Genomic DNA, 23,689 nt, shown 5'->3' on the forward strand with positions numbered 1-23,689 from the left:
GGGCTCCCTGCTCAGCAGGGAGTCTGCTTCTCCCTCTGACCCTCTCCCCTCTCATGCTCTCTCTCTATCTCATTCTCTCTCTCAAATAAATAAATAAAATCTTTAAAAAAAAAAAAAGTGATGTCAAGGCAAAGCTACCTTAAGTGTGTGTTTGTGTAGACAGGTCGTTCTATCTACCTAACCTACCTACTCTCTAAATTATGAATGGACTTTCTAACCTCAGAAAATTTCAAGATAAAATGCTGTTATAATGTCCCTGAAAGTTCTCTCATTCATTTTTGTTCTCTTACTTTTGACTCATTCAATTATTTTTCTACTTTGGAAATCATTTCAGAAATAGTAACTTAAAGAAAAGATGTCTAATAATGAAATCCACTAGTGCAGTGGAAGTTCCCAAACTTGAAAAGTTTGGACTTCTGACCTTAGGCAAATACAAGTAAGCACTTGTGCTTTAGTCAAATAAGGAAAAGAAGGCAAGACAAAACTTTGTGCCACACTTATTTATGTACATGGAGATAATGGGAGTAAAATGTCTAACTTCGTTAAGCAGCAAGGTAGTACTCAGAAGCCATGAGGACAAAAAAAAAGTGATTTGTAATATATCCTTAGAGATCTTCAATTTCATTTCATAAATACACCTGTGTGTGTATATAAAAAATATTCAGATTTACAGACCCAGATAATTCAATAAAGGAAAAGTGCATTTTCTAAATGCAAGCAAAACATTTTCTATTCCGCACTAACTAGGAAATACTGCAAATTCTAGGCAAATTGGCAGAACGTCTAGAGTAATTTATATACATATACTAGTGGCAATCACTATTCAGTAAATGTTACTGATGAAAAATTATTCACCTCTTCTTAAAAGCAGTTAAAAAAACCTTTAATTTTTATAATTTTGCATCCCACCAACTTATATATGAGCATTAGAGAGTCACTAAAATACCTCCATAGCCTGGGCTAAGCGTTCTTCCAGTGCCATGTAGGTGAGGAACTGAGGATCCACATAAGAAATCGCTTCAGCAACTCCTAGTCCATCTGCAAAGCCATCAAACAGGCTGAGAAAAAAAAACAAAAACAAAAACCATGATTTGGGAAATTTTTATGAAGACATAATTATATTAGCAATTAGCAATTACCAATAGGCCAATAAATATAGTATAAGCAGAAAATGTTAAATATTTTAATGATAAATATTTTAATATAAAAACATTTTTATTTATTTTTTATTTTTTTTTAAAGATTTTATTTATTTAATTGACAGAGAGAGAGAGACAGACAGAGAGAGAGGAAACACAAGCAGGGGGAGTGGGAGAGGGAGAAAGGCTTCCCGCCGAGCAGGGAGCCCGATGCGGGGCTCAATCCCAGGACCCTGGGATCATGACCTGAGCCGAAGGCAGTCGCTTAACCAACTGAGCCACCCAGGTGCCCCTAAAAACATTTTTAAATAAATAAAATATTTTAATATAAATCTTGTGTGGTGAGGGGCAGGAAGAACCCAACAGAAAAGTGAAATACTAAGCATAAAGAGTTAGGATACCACTACCTCGCCCAGTAAGCTGCCATACTCACGACACAAAATTTCTAGGAAAATTCTTATGATTCTAGCTCTACCTCTGGGGATTACTTAGGGCTGGGATAAAGGTAGTACTTTTTCCCTCCTAATTCTTTCCCATATTATTTCCCCTTCTGTTTGTTTGAGTTGCCAACCTAAATTTACATGAGAACATGGTAAAGACAATTACCTCATTTATTTCAATTCTATCATTAGTCAAAGCCTCTTTTTCTTCTCTCACCTTTTGTACTGCTTAATTACTTAGGCCCTAAAAATATTTTATTTTCTCAAGTCTTTCTATGCTCTTGAGAAGTAAGCCTCCTCCAACATTATTCAGATTGAAAAATATTTAGCTCTTAACTGTTCATTTTTATTATTATTATTTTTTTTTTACTAAAGGACTGTAATCCCCTTGAAGAATATAAGTTTTATTCTGGTCCTAATCTCCTTCCACCACCCCTAGACAGAAGTAGATTCCTCCTTTTCCTCTAGTCTTGGAAATACCACATTCCTCAAAATTCGGAAACCACAGTATGTCCTCAGTCCTCTTCTTTCTAATCTTGCCTACTTGGAAATTATATTGAAGTCCATTTCCTCAGTTATCCTCTCTGTAAGTTAATTCCTAAACCTCCACCTAATTCCAAACACTCTTCAGCTCTTGACCTACATTTTTAGTTTTCTGTAGGGCATTTTACCTCAATTAACTCTCACCACCTCAAAACCAGCATCTCCAAAACTGAGCTTATTTTGTCTAACTAAAGGCAAATTTCTGTTGACTTTTGTGTTCCTATGAGAAGTCGAGTATAGTCAGGAACATCCGGTAATACAAACTAGCTCAAAATAATTTTGATGTCAACTTTTGTGCCATCATTAAAATTACAAATCTATTGCCAAAAGATACAAAAGTATTCTTAGGAAGATTAAAGCTCAGTAGCGTGTAACAATTACCAGACACCACCTAGTACAAAGGAACATTCTCATATAACCACAGATTTAAAATTAAAATTTAAACTACAAATTAGTGAATCCAAGCTCCCTTGCAACACTAGAATTCCTTCACCTAGCAGTGAGATATAGAGCAAAGACGAAGAGCCCCGGAGTTATAAAATAGAGATTTAACTCCACATTTAACTGAGTCATAGTTAAAGAATGTGAAAAATGTATTTAACTGTTACTCTGTTTCTTCATCTATAAAGCGAATTAAATGAGTCGCTGCATGATGCCTACACATGCCTGGCACAGACATGGCACCAGAGCAGGCATTCAAGAAACAGAACCAGTTCCTCCATGGGGAAAAGACACTGCTTTCTGGGATGGTACCTGCCAGTGTGGAAGAGCCCTGTCAGAAGTCTGACTTACGTGAGATAAGTGCTCTAGTTTTGCCTGCTGAAGCAACACCAACTATGTCCACAAAACTTCAAATGGTTAGAGTCAACTATCTCCTAATTCTTTTCTTCTCTAGACTAAACAAAGCTAGACATTCAAAGCAGAGTATCTGCTTGCAAATTTGGTCACTGCAAAATAACCAGCTAATATTAAAAATTCTAGTATCATCCATCTGGCAATCACCACGGTAGTAAGTGTTTCAGACAAAAAAATCACTAATGGTACTAAAACTAGTAGATGGAAGTTTGATAGTTTGAAAAGAAACAGGTTATTTACATAGTCTCAAAGTATTTTCCCACTAGATGTTTATTATTTGTTTAAAAATATGGCAACTGTATAGTGAAGAAATCTGAAAGGTAACACCTTAACCAACTGATCAGAATTAAAATCACCAGTAATGGGACAATTTGGCATTATGTGCCTTCTGATATGAACTAAGAAAAACAAAATATCATTTCTATGGTGTTCCTGCTGAAAATCTGTAACTTGAATCTAATCATAACATCAAATCTAAACTAAGAGATATTCTACAAAATAAATGGCCTATACTTTTCAAAAATGTCAAGGTTATGAAAGACAAAAACTGAGGAAATGTTCCAGATTAAAAGTGACTAAAGAAACATGTTAAGCAAGAACAATGAGTGGTCTCAGTTGGACTAGAAAAAAATTCTCTAATGGCATTCATTAGTAGGACAACTACAGACATTTGAATAATGTCTGTAGATTAGAGAATAGTATTGTTATCAGTGTTAACTTCCTGATTTTGAAGATTTTAATTTCTTATATAAGAAAATGTTCTTGTTCTTCAGGACTTCATTCTAAACTACAGGTAAAGAGGCACCTTGTTTGCAACTTACACATAAATGGTGGGGAAAAAAATATAAATATAGAAAAAGAAAGGAAAGAGAGAATGATAACACAAACATGGTAAATGTTAACATCTAGGAAATATTAGTGAAGAATATATGGAAATTCTTTGTATTATTTTTTGCCACTTTTCTGTACGTTTGAAGTAATTTCAAACTTGTTTAAAAAATTCATGGTCGTATCCACAGGGAATTAATTTCCCACAATCATATTAAGTTAATAATTATAACCCCAATTTCTTACAGGAAAATACAGAGGTCAGGTAGTTACCAAAAAATAAATCAATGGTACAGTTGGGATTTGTCTAAATCCAAAATCAACTCCCACGACACTAGTTTATAAAATACTCTCCGGGTATTCAACAACACTTCTGGGAGGGACATCATCAAAACAAATAAATACACTTTGATGGAGAATTTTTTCCGTTTTCTTTTAAACTAAAGAATCAAAAAGCTTCAACTTTTTTTAAGTTGTGGTGAAACAACAACAACAAAAATATGTTAAATTTTGGCTTTAGAGGTAAGAATTGCTGCTGTTTGTCATGGCTTTTCAGCTGTCAAAATGACGTTATTTTAATCTGAAAAATCATATTTTTACCTTATCAACCTGTAGCGACTGCCACATAAATTAATATAGTACCACATAAGCAAATAATGAGGTGATGCCATATCTACAGAAAATTCAAAATAGTAACCTTCAAAATTCTGTCTTAAAGATCAATGTTAAAATGCTTTCCCCGTATTTAAAAAAACTACTTTGACGCTTCCCAAATTTAGGAACAATCAGCAACATCTCTAAAATCTTAACACAACAGCCATGTTCAGAAAGATCATCAATGAATTAGAACCAAAAATAAAGTTTTCAAGTTTAAAAATTATATTCAAGAAAGACCACAATTATTTCTTCAAATTTTTATGTGGTACAACCTTTTTTGAAAGTTATTTAGAAATATATATCAAGATCTTAATAAATACCACTTATCTCAGTAATGTCACCTCTGTTAAACGCCCTAAGGAAATAACCTGAAGTACAGAACAAGTTATATGAGCAGAAAGGTTCACTGCACTATTTCAATGGGGAAATGATCATTTAAATTTTAGTGCAACTACAGACTAGAGCATCTACATAATGGAGCTGTAAAAAATTGTTTTCATAAAATTTTGAAAATGTGCAAAAGAAATTATTTCTTCATATTAAACCATAACTGCCTCCCAACATGCAGAGATGATGCTAACTGAATTGACAATTCTGTCATCTGCTGAGCATTATGAGGAATGACTTTGCATAATGGAGACAGAAGACAGCAGCGTAACAAGTTCAGAAAGAGGGTAACAGGCAGACAGAGAGAAGGGGGGGGAAGAGATAGGAGCACCAAGATCAGCAAGACCAGGACCAGGGGAGCCACTGCTTTTCCAAAAAGTCTGGGAAGCCAGAACATGGGTTTTAGAGCCAGCAATGTTTAAGGAATTACAAACTGTTTGTGTGGCTGTGATGAAACACCACTTCCTACCTCCACAAAATGGTCAATTTAAAGTCTGCTTTGCACATACAACTTTCTTCCCCTTGGGAAGTGAGAATAGGAAATGGTAAGGAGGATTTCAAGGAGATGCTGAGTTTCATATCTGCAACAATTTGGAGAAGCACAAGGAAGTAGCTACACACACAGAAGGTACAAAGGAGGACTCAAAAACGTAAGTTCTAGAAATCTGCAGTTATCAGGCGATATGAATAAGTTTTTCTTATCTTTACTGTTCTAAATTTTCTGTAATGGAATTTTAACTAGAAAAACAAAACAAATTCTTAAAAATACATCTGTATAGAGATAGAAACAAATAGTACCAAGCCATATTTTCTCCAGAAAAAGTAACAAGAAGAGATTAGTTGGACTGTATATCCTCTCTACATCTCAGTTAACTAGCTGCTTCCAGAGGTCTGCTACACATTTGAAAGATAAATCTAACTATAAACCAAAACAATTAAATTATGACCATTGTATTATGAGACATAACAATTCTATAATCCACTTAATTCATAGGCTTCTTTTATTTGAAATTCATTATTCTTTGTCAGCATAAAGTAAACTGATACTTTCAGCATTTCTGGGAAGGTACAATTATATTTTCCATATTTTGCATACAGAGAAGGATAACTATATTCTTATGATTCTTCTGATTTAATCACACGTTTTGAAATTCTTCAAGTAGATTTATTAAGGACTCTTTTTTTTGAACGATTATATGAAGGGCTATATTTAGCATATATAGCTAAATGTAAAAATTGGAAACCTCAAACCATGAGTTTATAAATAACTAGGATGTAAGGTGCGCTTTAAGAGAGCCAAAGGCTAAAGAGGAAAAGAGGTCACTGCCTGGAGTAAGTAGGAGGGAATCTACATAGGAAGTGGCATCCAGAATGAGCTCTGAAGAGGAAGACTGACAGATGGGCAAATGAGAACACTTCTGAGAGATCCGAGATACAGTTTTCGTAATTTAGAATCATGAACAAATTCTATTCAATGAACAATTAACCATGGTAATAACACTGTGTTACATACCTCCAGTCCACATCCAGGTCTTCACTCACACTGGAGTCATCCTCAAGGTTATTGTTACCATCCAGCATGAAAGCTTCTGGCTGTGCAAATTCATTGGCAGGCTCATTTCCCTCATCACTGCTGCTTTCATTGACTTCATTGTACTGTAACCAAGGAATTTCTCCCTCTTCCAAGGATGTCTGTTCCCTAATACAAACATTTTAAGGGAAGAAAAAAATACTATTTTAAAACACATCACAAAATTGTTCTCTAAAAAGAGTTCTATTTAGTGCAAATAGATTATTCTTTGAGTTCTAAACTCTTGGTACTTACATGATTCTAAAAGTCTGATCTTATAAGTTATTTAAAAGGTAAGCAAATTTGCTATAGGGTCATATGTATGTAGAAATAGCTCCCAATTACATAAGGACCTATTTTATTTTATTTTATTATGTTATGTTAGTCACCATACATCAGTTTTTGATGTAGTGTTCCATGATTCATTGTTTGCGTATAACACCCAGTGCCCTCCATAAGGACCTATTTATTTGACAAACAAATTACCTATGTTCTACATTTCCTCTTCGTGCAGAAGAAAAATAAGAAAAATTCATTCCAGACAATTTTATTTTTTACACAGTGCTCTTGAGGGTGCCTGCACGGCTTAGTCAGTTAAGTGTCTGACTGTTGATTTCACATCAGGTCAAGATCTCAGGATTGTGAGGGGCGCCTGGTTAAGTGACTGCCATTGGCTCAGGTCATGGTCCCAGGGTCCTGGGATTGAGCCCCGCATCAGGCTCCCTGCTCGGCAGGAAGCCTGCTTCTTCCTCTCTCACTCCCCCTGCTTGTGTTCCCTCTCTCACTGTCTCTCTCTCTGTCAATTAAATAAATAAATAAAATCTTAAAAAAAAAGTTCTCAGGATTGTGAGATCGAGCCCCACACTGGGCTCCTCGTGGAACCTGCTTAAGATTCTCTCTCTCTCTCCCTCCTCACACTCCCCACATCCTCACTTCTGGTCATTTACGCTCTCAAATAAATAAACAAACAAACAAACAAACAAACTAAACCCTGCTCTGAGAAATGAAGAAATGAAAGACAAGTCAAATAAAACCTCTAAAATACTAACTACTCTGATTTTATATTCTGAGTGGTTTCCTTTAGCTAACTGATCAGCAATTTGAGTATCCGTATTTGCAGCACAAAATTTCAACCTTTGGGTTAATTGCAACATTTTAAAGGGCTGAGGCTTTCATGAAATAATCTATATTATAAGAAACTTCACAAAATCCTGGACAGCATAATAAGCATTCCTAATTAACTGGTATTTAATTAACTGGTTTTCATTTTATAAGTCAAGACACATGTTAAGTAGTTGCTAAGCTTGAGGGATAAGCTCATTTTTAATACTTCTAATTGCAGAGCAAATTTTTTAAGATTTCAAATCCCTATCTTGGAATTAAAGTACAAAGGAAAGTAAGTGAAATTTGAAATAAAAGTCAAAAAAACTTCAAAAGGCGCTTATAAAATCAATGGTACCCCGGTTCCATGTCATCCAGTCACAAAGGATGGATCCCCAGCTCCTAATCTGAAGAACTGTTTGTTTATTCTAATAAATTCAGTGTTAACAGGAAAGGCGAAATATTAAATTTTTATTAAAACATTTTAAGAATATTTATGTAAAAAGTTTGTAACGTCACCAAAACAGCAGGAAAAACTTGAAAAATACACAAGTGTGAGATACTAATTTAAATTCAAAAATACTAATTTAAAATACTAATTTCAATACTGTCCAGCAATTATTCAATGTTTACCTAGTAAGTTTGTTGTCTAGCTTTCTGAAAGCCTATTTCCCACCTTTTCTTCTTTCTTCAATTTCACAATCGTCCTATCCTCCCCACTCTCAGTATCTAGTAACAATAAGAATATCGAAGTCACCAACGACTCATCTTTTCTTCCCACTGGAGAACCTACGGGCTTACCCACACTTGTACCTACCTTCTACCTTCCCATTAGTTAACAATGGAAGTCTCTGCTCCTAAAGGCCCTCTCCTTAGCTGTGGATCCTAACCCTTCTCATCTTCCAAGAACTTCACTTTATCTTTCCTCTAATTATTAGTCAGCTATTTTCCTCTGCAACATTCTATAAGCAAACAATCATGCTTCCAGTTTTTGGGGGGTGAGGACATTTTCCTAGGCCCAACATCCACCTGTGGCTCCTTCCTCCCTTTGTGAAGAATTAGGTATGGTGACTTTCTCTACTCTCTCACCTTCAATTCCCTTTATTTTTTAATTTCTTTTTCCCCCCAAATGTAAAATATATACCATCTATTTAAGTTATAAAGCATATTCTATTTAACACTCATAAACCCACCACCCAAACCAGGAGCTAGACAGAATATTATCACTGACTAGCAAACACCTTGTACACCGCACCTACCCTAACCCCTCAGCCTTGCCCTCCCGGGAAAAGTACTCTCTGGATGCCACTGTCATTCCATTGTTTTTTGAAACAATTTTTACTAGTTTTGTATACTTAAACAAGATATTTAACTTCTGCTTGCTTTTAAGCTTTGTGAAACAGATATCATACACATTATTTTTCCAGAAACAGCTGTTTTCATTCAGTAACATATCTCTAAGATTCATTCATGTTTTTGCATATAAGTGTGGCTGATGCATTCCCACTGCTGTATAATACTCCATGTATAAATATACCACTAACTTTTCTCCTATGAATATTTGGGTAATATCCAGTTTTATAGCTTTCATGAAAAATACTGTGACGAACATTCTTGTACACAACTCCTGGGCCACATGGGGAAGTTTCTCCAGAGTATACACTTAAAAAGTGATACAGCTGATAGTCTACCATGCAAATGTTAAAATTATTACAAATTTCAGTGCATGTGACTTACTTCACACCTCAAAAAGCATTTATATCCTCCAAAACACCCGACAGTATCAAATTTCCTAATGTTTGCTAATCTAATGGGTAGGTAAAAAATGATACCTCCTTGTGATCTTAATGTATACTCCCTTGATTACTAATGATCTAAGTACCTTTTGATATTTTTACTCACCATTAATATCTCCTCTTCGGTGAATTATCTGCTCAATTATTTTGAATATTTTGTAATTAGACTGTCAGTTTTTCTTTCTGATTTCTAGGAGTTCTTTATATCCCACACATTAACAATTTATATTCTATAAATATATTCGACGAGTTTCTTTCCTTTTCATTTTCAGCTCCTCTTCTTTTTATGTCTTTTGTCCTTTATTATTTTCATTATCATATCATTCCCACCAAGACCTCTACTACGATGGCTGCTGAAATGGTGCTATGAGCACCCTTGTCTTGCTCTTGATTCTAAGGGGGGAGGGTTTAATGCTTCATTATTGAAAATGATTACTACTGATTTTTTTTTTTGTAGATACCTTTTATCAGGTCAAAGAAATTCTGTTCTGATCCTAGTTTCTAAGTTTTTATCATGTTGAGGTACTGAACATTACTAAGCAATTTTTTCCCTATATCTATACAATCTATCATATGAATTTTCTCCTGTATTCTGTTAATGTGGTGAATGACATTTACAGGTATTCTACATTAAAACACCTTTATATTTCTGGAATTAACTCAGATTGGTAATCGAGTTTTACCTTCAAAAAATATATACTTAAAAATTCAGATTTCCAATTCTGTTTGGGATTCTGACATGCCTTTAATGAAAGACATAGTTCTTTTTTTTTTTTATTTGAAGATTTTATCTATTTGACAGAGAGAGAGAGGGAGCACAAGCAGGGAGAGCAGGAGAGGAAGAAGCAGGCTCCCTGCTGAGCAAGAAGCCCCACCCAGGACCCTGGGATCATGACCTGAGCTGAAGGCAGACGCTTAACCAACTGAGCCACCCAGGTGCCCAATGAAAGACATAGGTTTATATTTTCCTTCACATACTCTTTTGGTATTAGGGTTACACTGGCCTTTTAGAATGATTTGGAGAAACAGCTCTTTTTCTTCTCTTACAGAGTGGAGTGACATGATCCTTGAAAGTTTAGTTTAAGAAAATTTAGCTCTAAAACCATCTGGATTAGTTGTTTTCTCCACAGTAAGATTTTAAACCACTGATTACATATCTGTAATATTTATAATATTATTCAGGCTTCCATGAGTTTTGGTGAATTTTTTTTTCCTGGGAATTTGTCAATTTCTTCCAAGTTTTCAAATTTACTGGTACAAAGTTCACAGTACTCTTCTTACTCTATTCAATCTTTATTGTATTTGTGGCTGTGTACACTTTTGTATTTCAGTATTATTTATTTGTGCCTTGTCTTTATTTTCTTGTTCATTATCCAACTGGATTGTCTATTTTTCTTAATCTTTTCAAAGTATCACCTTCTGATTTCTTTGATCCTTTCTATCATAACTATTTTCTAACTTACTGAGGTTTGCCCTTATCTTTCCTAATTCTAATTATTTCCTTATTTTAAGATTCCTTTTCTATTTTAAGTTAAATGTGTAGTTCCTCCATGTTCAAGTTTTCTTTTCTAACTTCGTTTCTATCTTAGAAAGATAAATTTCCCTTTACCAGTTTCACTGTATTCCTCATTTTAATTGTGGTGGTATTCTCATCATCAGTAAGTAGAGAGCATTTTAGACTTCAATTATAATTTTTTTTTTGTCCTACTGGTTTTTTAGAAGGATGAACAACTTCAAATTATGGATTTTTAAATTTTTATATTTTTGTTATTTATTTCTAAGTTAACTGCATTGTGGTCAGAGAATATAGTCTTCAGGATACTGATTCTTTGAAATGTGTTAATCTGTGCTTTGTAGCCTAGTACATGCTCAGTTTTTTGTGTTTGGTATTCCACAGGGTGGGGTGTTCATTAAACCATGCTTAAATGAGTTATTCAAATCTGTTAAAGATGATGAATTTCTTATATTCACGAATTATAGGTAATTGAGAAAGGTATTTAAAAATTTCCCAATATGACAGTAAATATGTAAATATTCTCTAGTTTGGTTAAATTTTGATTTACATATTTTGAGTCTATTTTATTAGGTGCATTCAAGCTTAAAGCTGCTACATTTTACTGGTAAACTGGACTTTACTACATACTGACCTCTCATTCTCTCCAATAATGCTTTTTTAAGTCTACTTTGCTAATGTTAATTTAACTGTTCCATTTTTGTTTTGTATTTGCCTGAAATATCATTGTCTATTCTTTTACTTTCAATCTGTCTGTATACCTAGACTTTAAGTGTATCTTTTGTAAAAAGCATTCAACTTTAAAAAAATAAATCCAACTGATTTGAAGCTTTGACTTTTACAAGCAGATTAGGTAATTTATATTTGTTACAGGATTTGTTCCATCTTACTTTTACCCCTCTTTTTCCCCCCTTTTTAAAGATTTTTTCCTTTCTTTACTTTTATTTGGATTGACTTTTAATATTCTTTTTCCATGTCTTAATTCCTTTTTTCCTCATCTACAGGTTTCCAATACATATACTCGATGTTCTTTTTTTGCTGGTTATCCTTGAAATTTTACCATACAAATTTAACTTATGTCAGAAGTTAATTCGGAACCCTCTCCCAAACAGTACACTTCAACTTTGATCTTCCCCCTTTCAACTAAAATACTATTGGTGTCCAGTGTTTTAGTTCTGTCCGCATCACCCCTCACTTTTATTTTTTTTTAAATGAATTACTGGGCTTTATTATTGTATGGTATCAATGCAAGTAACTGATGACTTCCACAAATGTTCCTGTTTATACTCATATATTTCTATATCTGACTATAATCTGGGATATTTCCCTTAAACTTAAAAGTTAAATATTCAAGCGTCTACTTATCATCTACACTGCATGTCTAAATGGCACTTAAAACTTCCAAAAAGCATTCTTACTTCCCATTCCTCTCCCCAGACCTTCCCATCTCAGTCAATGACAGTAACTACTGTCACTGAACCACTGTTCAAACCAAAAAACCCAGCCATAACTGATTCCTCACTCTCCCTCATCTCACACTCAGTCCCTCCTATTATTTATAACTCAAAAATATTCTCAAACCTGTTTACGTTTTCTAATCCTCACTACCATCCCCTAGTCCAACAGCCTTGCTCAACTTTCTTCTCTTTTGTACTTCAATACCTTTCTAATTCAATCTCCAGAGACAAAGCAACTAGAGTGAATCCTTTAAAAATCTGTGTCAGATTAAGCAATTAACTCTCCACTTAAGATCTCCCTATGAATAAATTCCAGATGCTATAGATGCTATATCCTGCATAATTTGGTACCTGCCCACTTCATCTCCTATCACTCTTCTTTTCACTCATTCACTTCAGCCCCACTACCTCCATACATAACAAACCCTTTCCTTTTTAATCCCTCTGCTCTTATCTTTCCTTTTGCCCAGAAAGCTCTTCCTCAACCAAGAATTCTTATCTTTTAGATCCCAGCTCAAAAGTCAGTTCCTGAGCCTACTCCCTGGCCACTCTAATTAATGTAGGTCCCTACCAGTTACTTTCTATCATATGAGTGTTTTCCTTCCTTCACAGTAATCATCACAGTTTATAATTCATCAAGTTTGTATTTTGCTTAATACCTGCCTCTCCCACCACAATGTAAGCTTCAAGCTGGAATCTTAGTTTGTCTTGCTCATTTAATTCCAGGATCCAGCACAACGCGTGGTACTGATTAAATGCTCAATAAATATTTGTTGAATGAATAATTACTATCACAAATTACATACAAAAAATTTAATACTTAGTAAACTATGTAATAGTGATTCAAGAAGATCAAACATAAAATCAGAAGAGAAAAAACCACCATTTTCAATCACTGTCAAAACAATTATGTTTGTAAATTTCTTTCTTGACAGATTTTCTAATATATTTTATTCCTTATGGAATTCATCTCAAGTTGGAAATTTATACCTTTTGAGAAGTACAAATTTTAATGTTAGTCCAAGCTGAAAGTTATGAAAATATATCTACCAAAACAGATTCCATGAAAGACTAAAAATCAGAACCAATTATCAGAAAAAACATTTAAATTAACAGATACTACCTCACAATAAAACACAAACCTAGGTTTCATAAGAAAATACTGACAACCTTTAATAGAATAAGCTATTTAAGTAAAATATTTAAACAACCTTTAAAGGAATAAATAAGCTAAACATCAAAGGGCTAAAAAAAAGCATACACATTGTTTTAGCAAAGCAAGTATCGCACTTATCCAGACCAAAAAAAGAGACAAACGCACTTATGCCTCTCAACATAAAAATCCTATGTCAATAAAAAAAAAAAAAAAAAAAAAAAAATCCTACGTCAAATATTAGCGAACAGAATCCAGCAGCTCACTGAAACAACAAACTATGACTATGGGATCATGTTTGTTTATCTCAAGAAGACAGGGTAACTATTAGGAAATCTAGTAACAAAATAATTCCTCATGATCATTAGGTCAAAGGTGAAAAATCACTATGATCATTTCCACTGATGCTAAAAACACTTTAATAAAATTTGACAAACATTCTTGCTAGGAACCAATAAAATAATAATGGGGATATTTCCTTAGTGTGATTTAGAAAAGAAAATTGTGTGTGTGTGTCTGTGTGCGTGCGTGCACGCATAAATCAACCTAAAAGCCAGAATCATTCTTACTTGGGAAATATTAGAGCAAGGGTTATAAACCATGCCCATGGGTTATTTCCAGCCCGCCACCTGTTTTTATAAATAAAATTTTGTTGGAAGACAGCCACACCCGTTCATTTACATATTGTCTATGGCTACTTTTACACCACAATATGGGAGGTGAGTAGCTGCAATAGAGACTGGCACACAAAGCTGAAAATATTTATTATCCAGCCCTTCACAATGTAAGTCTGACAACGCCTGGAACTAGAGCATTCCCATGAAAGTTAGGAAAAGACAAAGGCGTTTACCAACAATCACTGATTTCAGAGGTATCATCGGATGCAATTAGACAGAAATACTAAGACTTCAACTTCTGTAACTTTCTCCATTTCTGTGTTTAAATCGCTGAGTTCCCTCTTGCAGCTGTCCTTCCCCTGCCATCGCCTCCAATGTAGAGCAAAAGCAGCTCTAATTCACTCACACCTAACTCAACCAAAACAATCTTTTAAATGCCCAAGTTTTCTTTAATGCAAAGTGGAAATATATACTGTATCTCAAGAGAAGATAATGAAATTACTAGAATTTTCAATCTAATTGTTCTTTGCAAAATACCAAAAGCATAATGAAAAAAAAGATCAGTAGAATTAATGGTCCTACACAGGGCTTGTACATGCAGTTAACAGCATACCCAACAACTGAATGTCATGGATACCATTCTCGGACAATACACACAAAAATAATAAATCTCACTGTTAAACATACCCTTCCTGTAGAGACAATTCTTGGTTTTCTTCTTCAGGACCACTGCTATCACTCTGTAGTTCAGGTTCATTCTCATCTTTTCCTGGCAAAGTTTCCCAGCTTTCATCACTTGACGACTGATCTTTTTCTGTACCAGAAAACCGATGAGGCAAAGAGGCAGACCATTCTCCATCACTGCATTCTGAACTGCAAATTCAGAATAGAAATACAATAACTGTCACTATTTGTGCATTTGTCATTTGGAGGCATCAGAGTATACAGTGGACAACTGATGCCACACATGCTTCATCAGGTGCCAAATCAATTTAAAAAAATATTTTAAAAGTATATACAGAAATAAATACATCATTCAGCAAAATGTAACTTTTTCAGATGAATAAAGCATATGGCAAGTTATAGAATATCAATTTATTATTTTCTTCACTAAAGTAAGTAATTCTGGGCGCCTGGGTGGCTCAGTTGGTTAGGGACTGCCTTCGGCTCAGGTCATGATCCTGGAGTTCCAGGATCGAGTCCCGCATCAGGCTCCTTGCTCAGCGGGGAGTCTGCTTCTCCCTCTGACCCTCCCCCCTCTCATGCTCTATCTCATTCTCTCTCTCAAATAAATAAAAAATCTTTTAAAAAAATAAAGTAAGTAATTCAGTGGTGCTTAGATACAGGTTCTTTAGTTTTTAAACCAGGTATTTCTAAATAAAATTTTAAATATAATTTGGTAATCATAAATGCTTTCTGAAATAAATAATAGATTACTCATCTGACCCAACTAAAACTATTTTTTTTAAAGATTTTTATTTATTTATTTGACAGAGAGAGACACTGCAAGAGAGGGAACACAAGCTGGGGGAGTGGGGGAGGGAGAAGCAGGCTTCCCACGGGGCTCGGAGCAGGGAGCCCGATGCAGGGCTCCATCCCAGGACCAGGATCATGACCTGAGCCGAAGGCAGATGCTTAACGACTGAGCCACCCTGAAACAACTTTCTAATTACATACTGACAACTGGGGACATATCCTCTATGAATAAATTTTCACTGTTAACCATGTTTTAAAAGCTTAACCATTTTTTTCCTTCCTTTTCTTACGAAAGACTTTAAAATGAAAGGAGATTCAAATTCATAAAAAGCTGCACTGACTAATCTTTACTGAAGTCCTTTGGTAGGACTGTGAACACAAAATAAATTTCAATGCAAGAGAATATGTAGATAAGGAAACAAAGGTATGATAAAAGGGTTAATGAAAAACCTCAGAAAATGACTTTTGGTTATATTTAACTTTGGTTAATTTGGTTACATTTAACTACTCTTTAAAGTTCAGTTATCTTGTACATATTAATGGTGAAAATAAATCTTAAATGCCCCTTCCAACGATACCAACCATTCTGGTCAAGAATCCCCTTAAAGATTTCCCTTTGTGCCTTGATTGTTGAAAAACAAAAAAAAATAATAATAAATTTTAGTTTGTTTCCGAAAATGATAATTAGTAAGAAATAACTTTTCTTTATGATGATATATTACTAATGGTTATATTATTGATATATTAACTAGTTAATGAGTTCCTCCTTCTATAGGCAGATGAACCCAAGAGATCAAGATGCTATTAAGGAAGAGGAGCACTAATGTAAGCTCTGAGAAGTTAGAGGTAAAAAAATAAAATCAACTTCCAATCTTTAGTAAATGATGGGCAGCAGGGCACAAACATTCTAGAGAAGCGAATGCTATATAGCTCTGGTATAGCAAGTAAAAGGTGTTCCTTCAGTTGGACAGACCCTAATTGCTTTTATTTTATAAAATTTTCTGTAACCCCCAAAATAATCTAAGATCAAGTAAATCATTTCTAGATTTGTGCCAGTGTAAAAATCTAACAGCAAATAGTCTTAAAAGACTTCTTGAACTAAGTTTCCTTGACTAGGAAGCCTCTCAAATTTAAAGCTATATTACCAGCTCCAATTTTGGTATGTCATTCACAATTAGGCTAAGCTTTCTTTATTAATTTGTGGCAACTTTACTTATTTAAAAGAAAACCTCATATTTAAACATTTTATGATCCTGTCCAGAAAAACAATACCTAAAAACCTGAATTTTTTTTAACTTAATGAAATAATTGATGGACTATTTCCAAATTTTAATATAAAAAGAATGCCTATGATCAATAGTCAATATAAAGCCTATGTCACAGATTGGTAAATTCAGCCTTTCGGCCAAATTTGGCCCCTCTACCTCTTTTTCTTATGGTCTCTGGATTAAAAATGTGTTTTTTCTTTTCTTTACAAGTTTATTTTTAATTCTGCCTCTTAGTCAGCAAAATCTAAAAATATATACTATCTGGCCCTTTAGGAAAAAAATCTGCAGATCCCTGCCCTGTATCATTATTACTCATTATATATAATCCTCACCCCTAAGTAGGTAACTTTTAAATATATATCCCTAGCCCTAACCACCTAGCCCTCCGGACAGTTTTAGATTTTCACCCTCCTTTTTATAAAACAAAACTTATCTGACAGATAAGTCTCTTCTTGATTTTCTATCTGCTAACAGTATTTCCCTGCTCTCAAGCCGAAAATCACATATATTTGATGCCTCACAAACTCCTATGTTTAAGTCCTTTTTACTTTCCATTCTTTCTGTAAAATGTCTTTTTCTCCATTTCTCCTAAAAACCTTGGCTCCAGTATTTTTCTCCAAACCTAGACCTAGACAGTCAATTATTAGTTGGTATCCCTAAATTTAACCTCATTCCATCTTCTCACTTAAAAGATGCACTTTAAATATCACTATTGCTTCAATTTATATCAAATAGTCCATACATAATATTACTCCAAATCCTTCACTTTTTTACTAAAGCAGTATTTCACAAAATTAAGCCATTTGCCTACTGTCCTCACAATTTTTGCTGCAGTCATACATTAATGCTGTGTCTTAAGGTACAGTAGTTGAGAACACAGGTTCTGGAGTCCGTCTGCTTGGATTTTAATCCACCACTTATTAGTTGTGAAAAAGTTAGTTAACCTTTCTGTGCCTTTATCACCTCAGACATCAGGTGAATTTAGTAACAGTACCTAATAACTCACTGAGTTCATGTAAGTAAATGAATTAATACCTACAAAACATTTTAACAGTGCCTGGTAAATAATAAGCCATCAGTAACTGTTAGCAAATCTTTAACAACTTTTTTTTTTTTTTTTTACTCAAATACTGTATTTCCTTTTCAGGTTTATGGAGATATTTAAGTGAATACTGTAGATAAAATGTTTAGAACAATTTTTGGAAGATGGTAAACATTTAGTAAAGGTGAGTTACTTTATTATATAAGCTGTCTGCTTAGATATTTCAACTGGATTTCCAACCAGCACACCACCATTTTCCTCTTCTCTCTAATGAAGAAAATCTACTCTGAACTCTTGGTTTGTCTTACTGAATGTCAAGATCAGCCTCCTGGTCACCCAATCTGCTTTAGTCTTAGTCTCTTTTTATACCAGGGGTCAGCAAACTATGTCCTGACCCATTAGCCAAATCTGGCCACCTGTCTGTTTTTTAATGGCCTGGAACCTAAGAATGTCTTTTTTTGTTTTTGGTTTTTTTGTTTGTTTGTTTTGTTTTTTTTTGCATTTTCAAATGGTTATATAAGTACCTATATAATATCCTTAATTTTGCCTTTCAGTCCACAAAGCCTAAAATATTTACTATCTGGTCACCCTTTCAAAAAAGTTTGCAGACCCCTGAGGTTCAGAGAAGACATAGCAAAGAAAAACCAAACATAGGTCAATGGAAGAGAAATCACAGAACAGGAAAGGGTGAACAAACTGCTCAACAGAAGCACTAAAGTAAAAAAAAAAAAAAAAAAAAGTACCAAGAAAAGTCAACTGGATGTGAGAAAGAAGAGGTCACTGTTCACATCAGAGAATATAGAAATAATACTGGGAGTTAGATTTCAAGGCATTTAAAAGTGCAGAGTGGCGGTATAGAAACAGTGGGTATGGAATATTTATTCTGAAAATTCAGGTGGAAGAGAAAACAAACAGGCAAGTGGTTAAAGGAAAAGCAAGATCAAGTGAAGGTTTCCCCTCAGGATTTAGAAAAATTACAGAATGAGGTGGAGGGAAGCAACTTTGCTCGAAGAATAATAAAGTCAGGTGTCAGATATGACTATAGACAGAATGAAGACTAGTCACCTCTCTTCACTGAAAAAAAAATTCAAAACAGGAAAGGATACTAACATGTTGCAATATGGAGAAAAGGAAAACAAGAAAGTTCAGATTTAATTATTTTACTATCTCCAGGAAAGCAAGAAACAAAGTTATTTACTAAGAGTGACAGGAGTGTATGGAACTGAAAGCAGAGAGAGAAAAGATTTAAAAATAACTTTTCAAGTAGAATAAGCAACAGAACAAATAGGACACAAAACAATTGTGGAATAGTGAGGACCCATTTGTACTTGAATATAAAAGCAAATATTTGAGTTAAACATTTTAAATTCTCAAAATAAAACCTAAGTACCACTTTGATTTTCATATATATATATATATTTTTTAAGATTTTATTTATTTGACAGAGAGAGACACAGCGAGAGAGGGAACACAAGCAGGGGGAGAGGGAGAAGCAGGCTTCCTGTGGAGCAGGGAGCCCGACGCAGGGCTCGATCCCAGGACTCTGGGATCATGACCTGAGCCGAAGCCAGACACTTAACGACTGAGCCACCCAGGTGCCCCATTAGTATCGTCTCCCATTAGCATTTAGAGCTATATTCAAAAGCAGACAACTGTAACTTGAATGTTACATTTTACACATTCAAATGTGAACCAAAAACACTTTTTTCACATACAGAATTACATGTGATTTCAGACAAATAAGATAATTTGTGTAGTACGAATCTTAGATAGAAATAAGATACAGAAGTATAAGCATCCATAAGCAATCTTATTCCTTAAATTCCCCAAAGAACTGGTTTGTTAGTCTTCCCTGGCATTTATTACATCCGTAAAAACTGAACTATAGAGGAGCCTCAAGAAAAGTGAAATTTTTGGATAATTTTGTTATCTGACCAGCAGAGGATCAAAAACACTTTCCGAATTTTACTGAAAATACTCTGGATGGAAACTATGTTAAGACATAACATCTTCAGACAGTACACTGAACATAATCTAAGCAGTCTGGGGCATTTTACCGGTAACAATGAACTATGTTGTAATACACTGATACAAATGGTAGTTGTCCAAATCTATAAGGCTGCTTAATTTAGTAAATAAGGCCCAGATGGTTCTGAATTGTGCCTGCCTTTTACAACTTTCCAGTCTTTTCCCTAAATATCAGAATATTGTCATCTGTAACTCCCTAACATGCCTGAGGAACAAAGCTCTTTATCCCTAATTTACTCCTTCTAAACTTTTACGAACTTGGAAATAAGATTAAAAGGTTTGCTAAAATGTTACAGCGTATGCTTTAGGATCTTTGCTGGCTGCTCATAGATGCTTTACTTGTTGGGACACAGGGATATCAGAGGAACTCCTTCTGCAAGGAGCTTAATTTAGTCTCATCATAATTACCTTTGTTTTATCTTCCTCATAAGGCTACTGAACACCAAGTGAACAGGGATCATTATTTGCATTTACAGTGTACCTGGCATAAAGTCTGATACCTAGGAAGATTTCAATAAATCCTTTTTGAATATAACAAACTGAAATCAACTAAATAGCTGATATTCCTTTTATTTTCCCAACATCATCAACAACAAAAACGCTGTTCTGACATTTTTATCTTAGGTAAGGTGTTTTTGTTTTTGTTTTAACATTTTAAGCAATGTCAAGGCTTAGGGCAGAAAAACTCTGAAACCTCAACTGCTCTAAGAAATGGTCAGTGGGTGGCATGCCTCTTCCTTCACTTAGACCCAAGGTTAAAATGTGCTGGCATGGTTAAAAGGTTCTTTTAAACTCAAGATCTTGTCATGAAACAATTAAAATTCTCAGGGTATATTTCAAAAGAGCAGGACGTTAACCTTAGCTCTTTGGTCTAATTCCAAGTCTGGTAATTACATACTGCCTATTAAAATTCCCCTTGCAACTCTAATTTAGGTGGTATTCAGTTCCTGTCAAACAGCTCAAAGCAATTCTACCAGCTGTGATGCTTATTCCATAGAGTGTTATGTTTCAGATATAATTAAGTGATCACTTAAAAGTTTTCAGGGAGGAAATAGATCATGCATTCATTCAAATACTTTTCACTTTTAAAGAATATATGAACTATGTATTTTTTTAACTATATTTTTAAAAAGTGGCCAAAATTCCTATAACTAAAAATGATTTTAGTTAAGTTCTGGATAAGAGGGTTCTATTTGTAGCTATTATAATATAAACATGACAAGAAAAATTTTCAAGTACAGCATCTTTAGGTTTTATAAAGCAAACTCAAAAATTCAAAGCAAAGGGTATTTATACTTTCTTTCTCAAGACACTTACTGTATAGTCACTGTGTTTCCCCATTTCTCCAGTCTGCTTTTATCAGAACTCAACAAGACTATATCAAAACATCAAGTAGATGAACAAGTGGCAAAACGAAACTAAGTAGGAATGTATGGTTATTAAATTTCACCCTTTATCTGACAGCATATTAAAAGACATTCTGGCAACTGTGATCCTTTGCAGGGAGTTGAGGGCAGAGGAACTGCAAACAGCATAGAAATAGAAATACTCCACAATCTGTCCAGACTATTGCAATCTGGTCCTAAACCTATCTCAAGGCTTACAGATGGCAAAAGTGAGTGGAATCCTAGGTAAAACCATTATCCTTGAGAACTTATTCTGTGATGGTAGTCTTAAACAAACAAACAAAAAACCCCAAGTGTTTCTGGCATTTCAATGTGTCTTAAAGACTGCTCCAAAATTAGTTCCATCTTTTAAGCACAACCCAACTTCAGGTTCTATAAATCAATATATTATTAAAAAGTGAAAAAAAAAGAAGTTTCTATTAACTGTGTTTTCTTCCTCTGTATATTCTATTTGTAAAAAAATCTATCATTATTTAGAATACTGACACATCACTTAAGGAAACAAATTATAATTAAACATACTAAGACAATACCCTATAACCAAAGTCTATAGTCATTCGAGGCAAATAAAACACTAATACTAATGACACACACACAAAAATCAATTTAAACCAAGAAAACTATCTTTGAGGTTGATAAACAAAGCAAAAGTTTCATCAATTTTATTAGATGACATTAGGCCTGACTATAAAAAGCAAGGAGAAAAAAAATAAGAGGTTTTTATTTTTGATTAGTGTGTCTCCAAAGATGAAGGCATGGCCGACTTAAATTATTTTCTTCAAGAAAGCAAAAATGTAACTGGGGTAAAAATGCAACCCTCTTATACTTTCAAAAAGACAAGTTATCTAAGATGGTAAGTTGATGTTATTATTATTTTTTAATAGTAACCTAGAGGTATAGTAAAGTTTCACAATCCAATCCAAAAACCTTAGGGCTGAGTATGTTTTGAAATTCAGATTTTTTCCCGAGATTTAGAAATACTACTTAACAATTCCCAGTGGGCTCCAACCCAACCCCAAAACTCAGTAATCAAACACTTTCATATTTCTACAGCAAAATGTTAGGAATGCTTCAGAAAAGGCCTCATGTTAGTTCAGATCCAGATCTGCGTCAAGTAAGTTAACATCAATTCAGGTTTTGCTGTCAATTTCCATTTTAAGAACTCTGTGGATTTTGCATAAAAGATTGTGAAACTAAACTGGAAAAATAGAAATAAGTTAGGCAAAGGTTCCTAACTAATTTTACCCTTAAGCTTAAAAAACAGTAGGTCATATAAATACTGTCTGCTAACCTTTGAAGTTTACAAACTTCGAGATAGTAGTAGAAATTATATTTCAACTGTTTCTACAAATTACTTACATTGTATTATAGAAGCATTATCCGTATGTCCAAAAAAACCCAATATATTTTATTAATTTTATGACATGAAACAAAATATGTAAAATGTATTCATATTTAAGAAGAAAAATTTCTTCCTTTGTAGTACTTTCTAGTTAAAAAAAAAGTAACTTATTTCTACAAGTTAGTAAGATCTTGAAACTGTACTGTAAAACTGAGCAAGGTTGGCTTCAACTAGCTCAAAGGACATGTGAAAGCCTGGGCTCTGGCATAATGAAAAGTCAGAAGTTGAACAAAAGAAATTTTCCATTTCTCTCTTCTTTTTATGGTCTTACAGTTTGGGGGTGGGGGGGAATTCTATATACAAGGAACCAGAACCAGAATGCTTATTCTAAGAAAAGCTGTGAGGCACCTGGGTGGCTCAGTCGGTTGAACGTCTGACTCTTGAATTTGGTTCAGGTCATGATCTCAGGGTTGTTAAGTTTAAGCCCCAAGTCTGGCTCTGCGCTGGGCATGAAGCCTGCTTAAGATTCTTTCTCCCCGTCGTTCTGCCCTTCCCCACCCCCACCCCCCTCACCCTGCTAATGCTCTGTCTCTCTCTCCCTCTTTAAAAAAGAAAGGAAGAAAGGAAGAAGGAAAGGAAGGAAGGAAGGAAGAAAGAAAGAAAGAAAGAAAAGTTGTATGTTTTTTTGAGAATATCCATTTGGATTGGGCAATAAGTAGAAATGCAAATTCCAGCTCCAAAATTTACTAGCTTTGTTACTCTGGGAAGTTAACTCGTCTGTACTTCAGTTTCTAGGTCTATAAATGGGGGAAATAATAATATATACCACACTGAGCTGTGACCAAAAATCAAATGCTACATAAAAATAGGTAAAAAATAAACCTAAGGATAAAAAGAGCAAAAAGAACAGAGAAACAGGTACATTAATAAATACTGGCAAAGTTAATAAGACATTATCAAAATATTCTATAATCTCAATCACTTTTTAAGCCCCGGATGGATTAACATAGAATTTTTTTAAAAATATGATAAATGCTTACCTTGCATTTTATTAAATGAAATACTATGAAC

At 34.2% G+C, this 23,689-nt stretch overlaps 1 protein-coding gene and 1 long non-coding RNA gene across 2 annotated transcripts in view; one reads left to right on the forward strand and one right to left on the reverse strand.

Annotated features, from left to right (window-relative positions):
- PJA2 (praja ring finger ubiquitin ligase 2) overlaps positions 1-23,689 on the reverse strand; it is a 67,845-nt gene that overhangs the window by 17,592 nt on the left and 26,564 nt on the right. The window contains exons 5-7 of the mRNA XM_025866875.2: positions 14,744-14,929; positions 6,363-6,548; positions 947-1,058 (exon numbers count right to left, since the gene is read on the reverse strand). Coding sequence (XP_025722660.1) covers positions 947-1,058; positions 6,363-6,548; positions 14,744-14,929 — 484 coding nt within the window. The remainder of the gene's footprint in view (positions 1-946; positions 1,059-6,362; positions 6,549-14,743; positions 14,930-23,689) is intronic.
- On the forward strand, positions 4,989-23,394 carry LOC141371781 (uncharacterized). The gene is made up of 4 exons (XR_012377008.1): positions 4,989-5,499; positions 16,308-16,378; positions 17,948-18,026; positions 23,231-23,394. It is a non-coding gene; the product is annotated as an uncharacterized lncRNA (long non-coding RNA).

The sequence above is a fragment of the Callorhinus ursinus genome, unplaced genomic scaffold (assembly GCF_003265705.2).
Source record: "Callorhinus ursinus isolate GAN/ISIS: 27379988/994484 unplaced genomic scaffold, GSC_fseal_2.0 scaffold3, whole genome shotgun sequence".
NCBI classification, from domain to species: domain Eukaryota; kingdom Metazoa; phylum Chordata; class Mammalia; order Carnivora; family Otariidae; genus Callorhinus; species Callorhinus ursinus.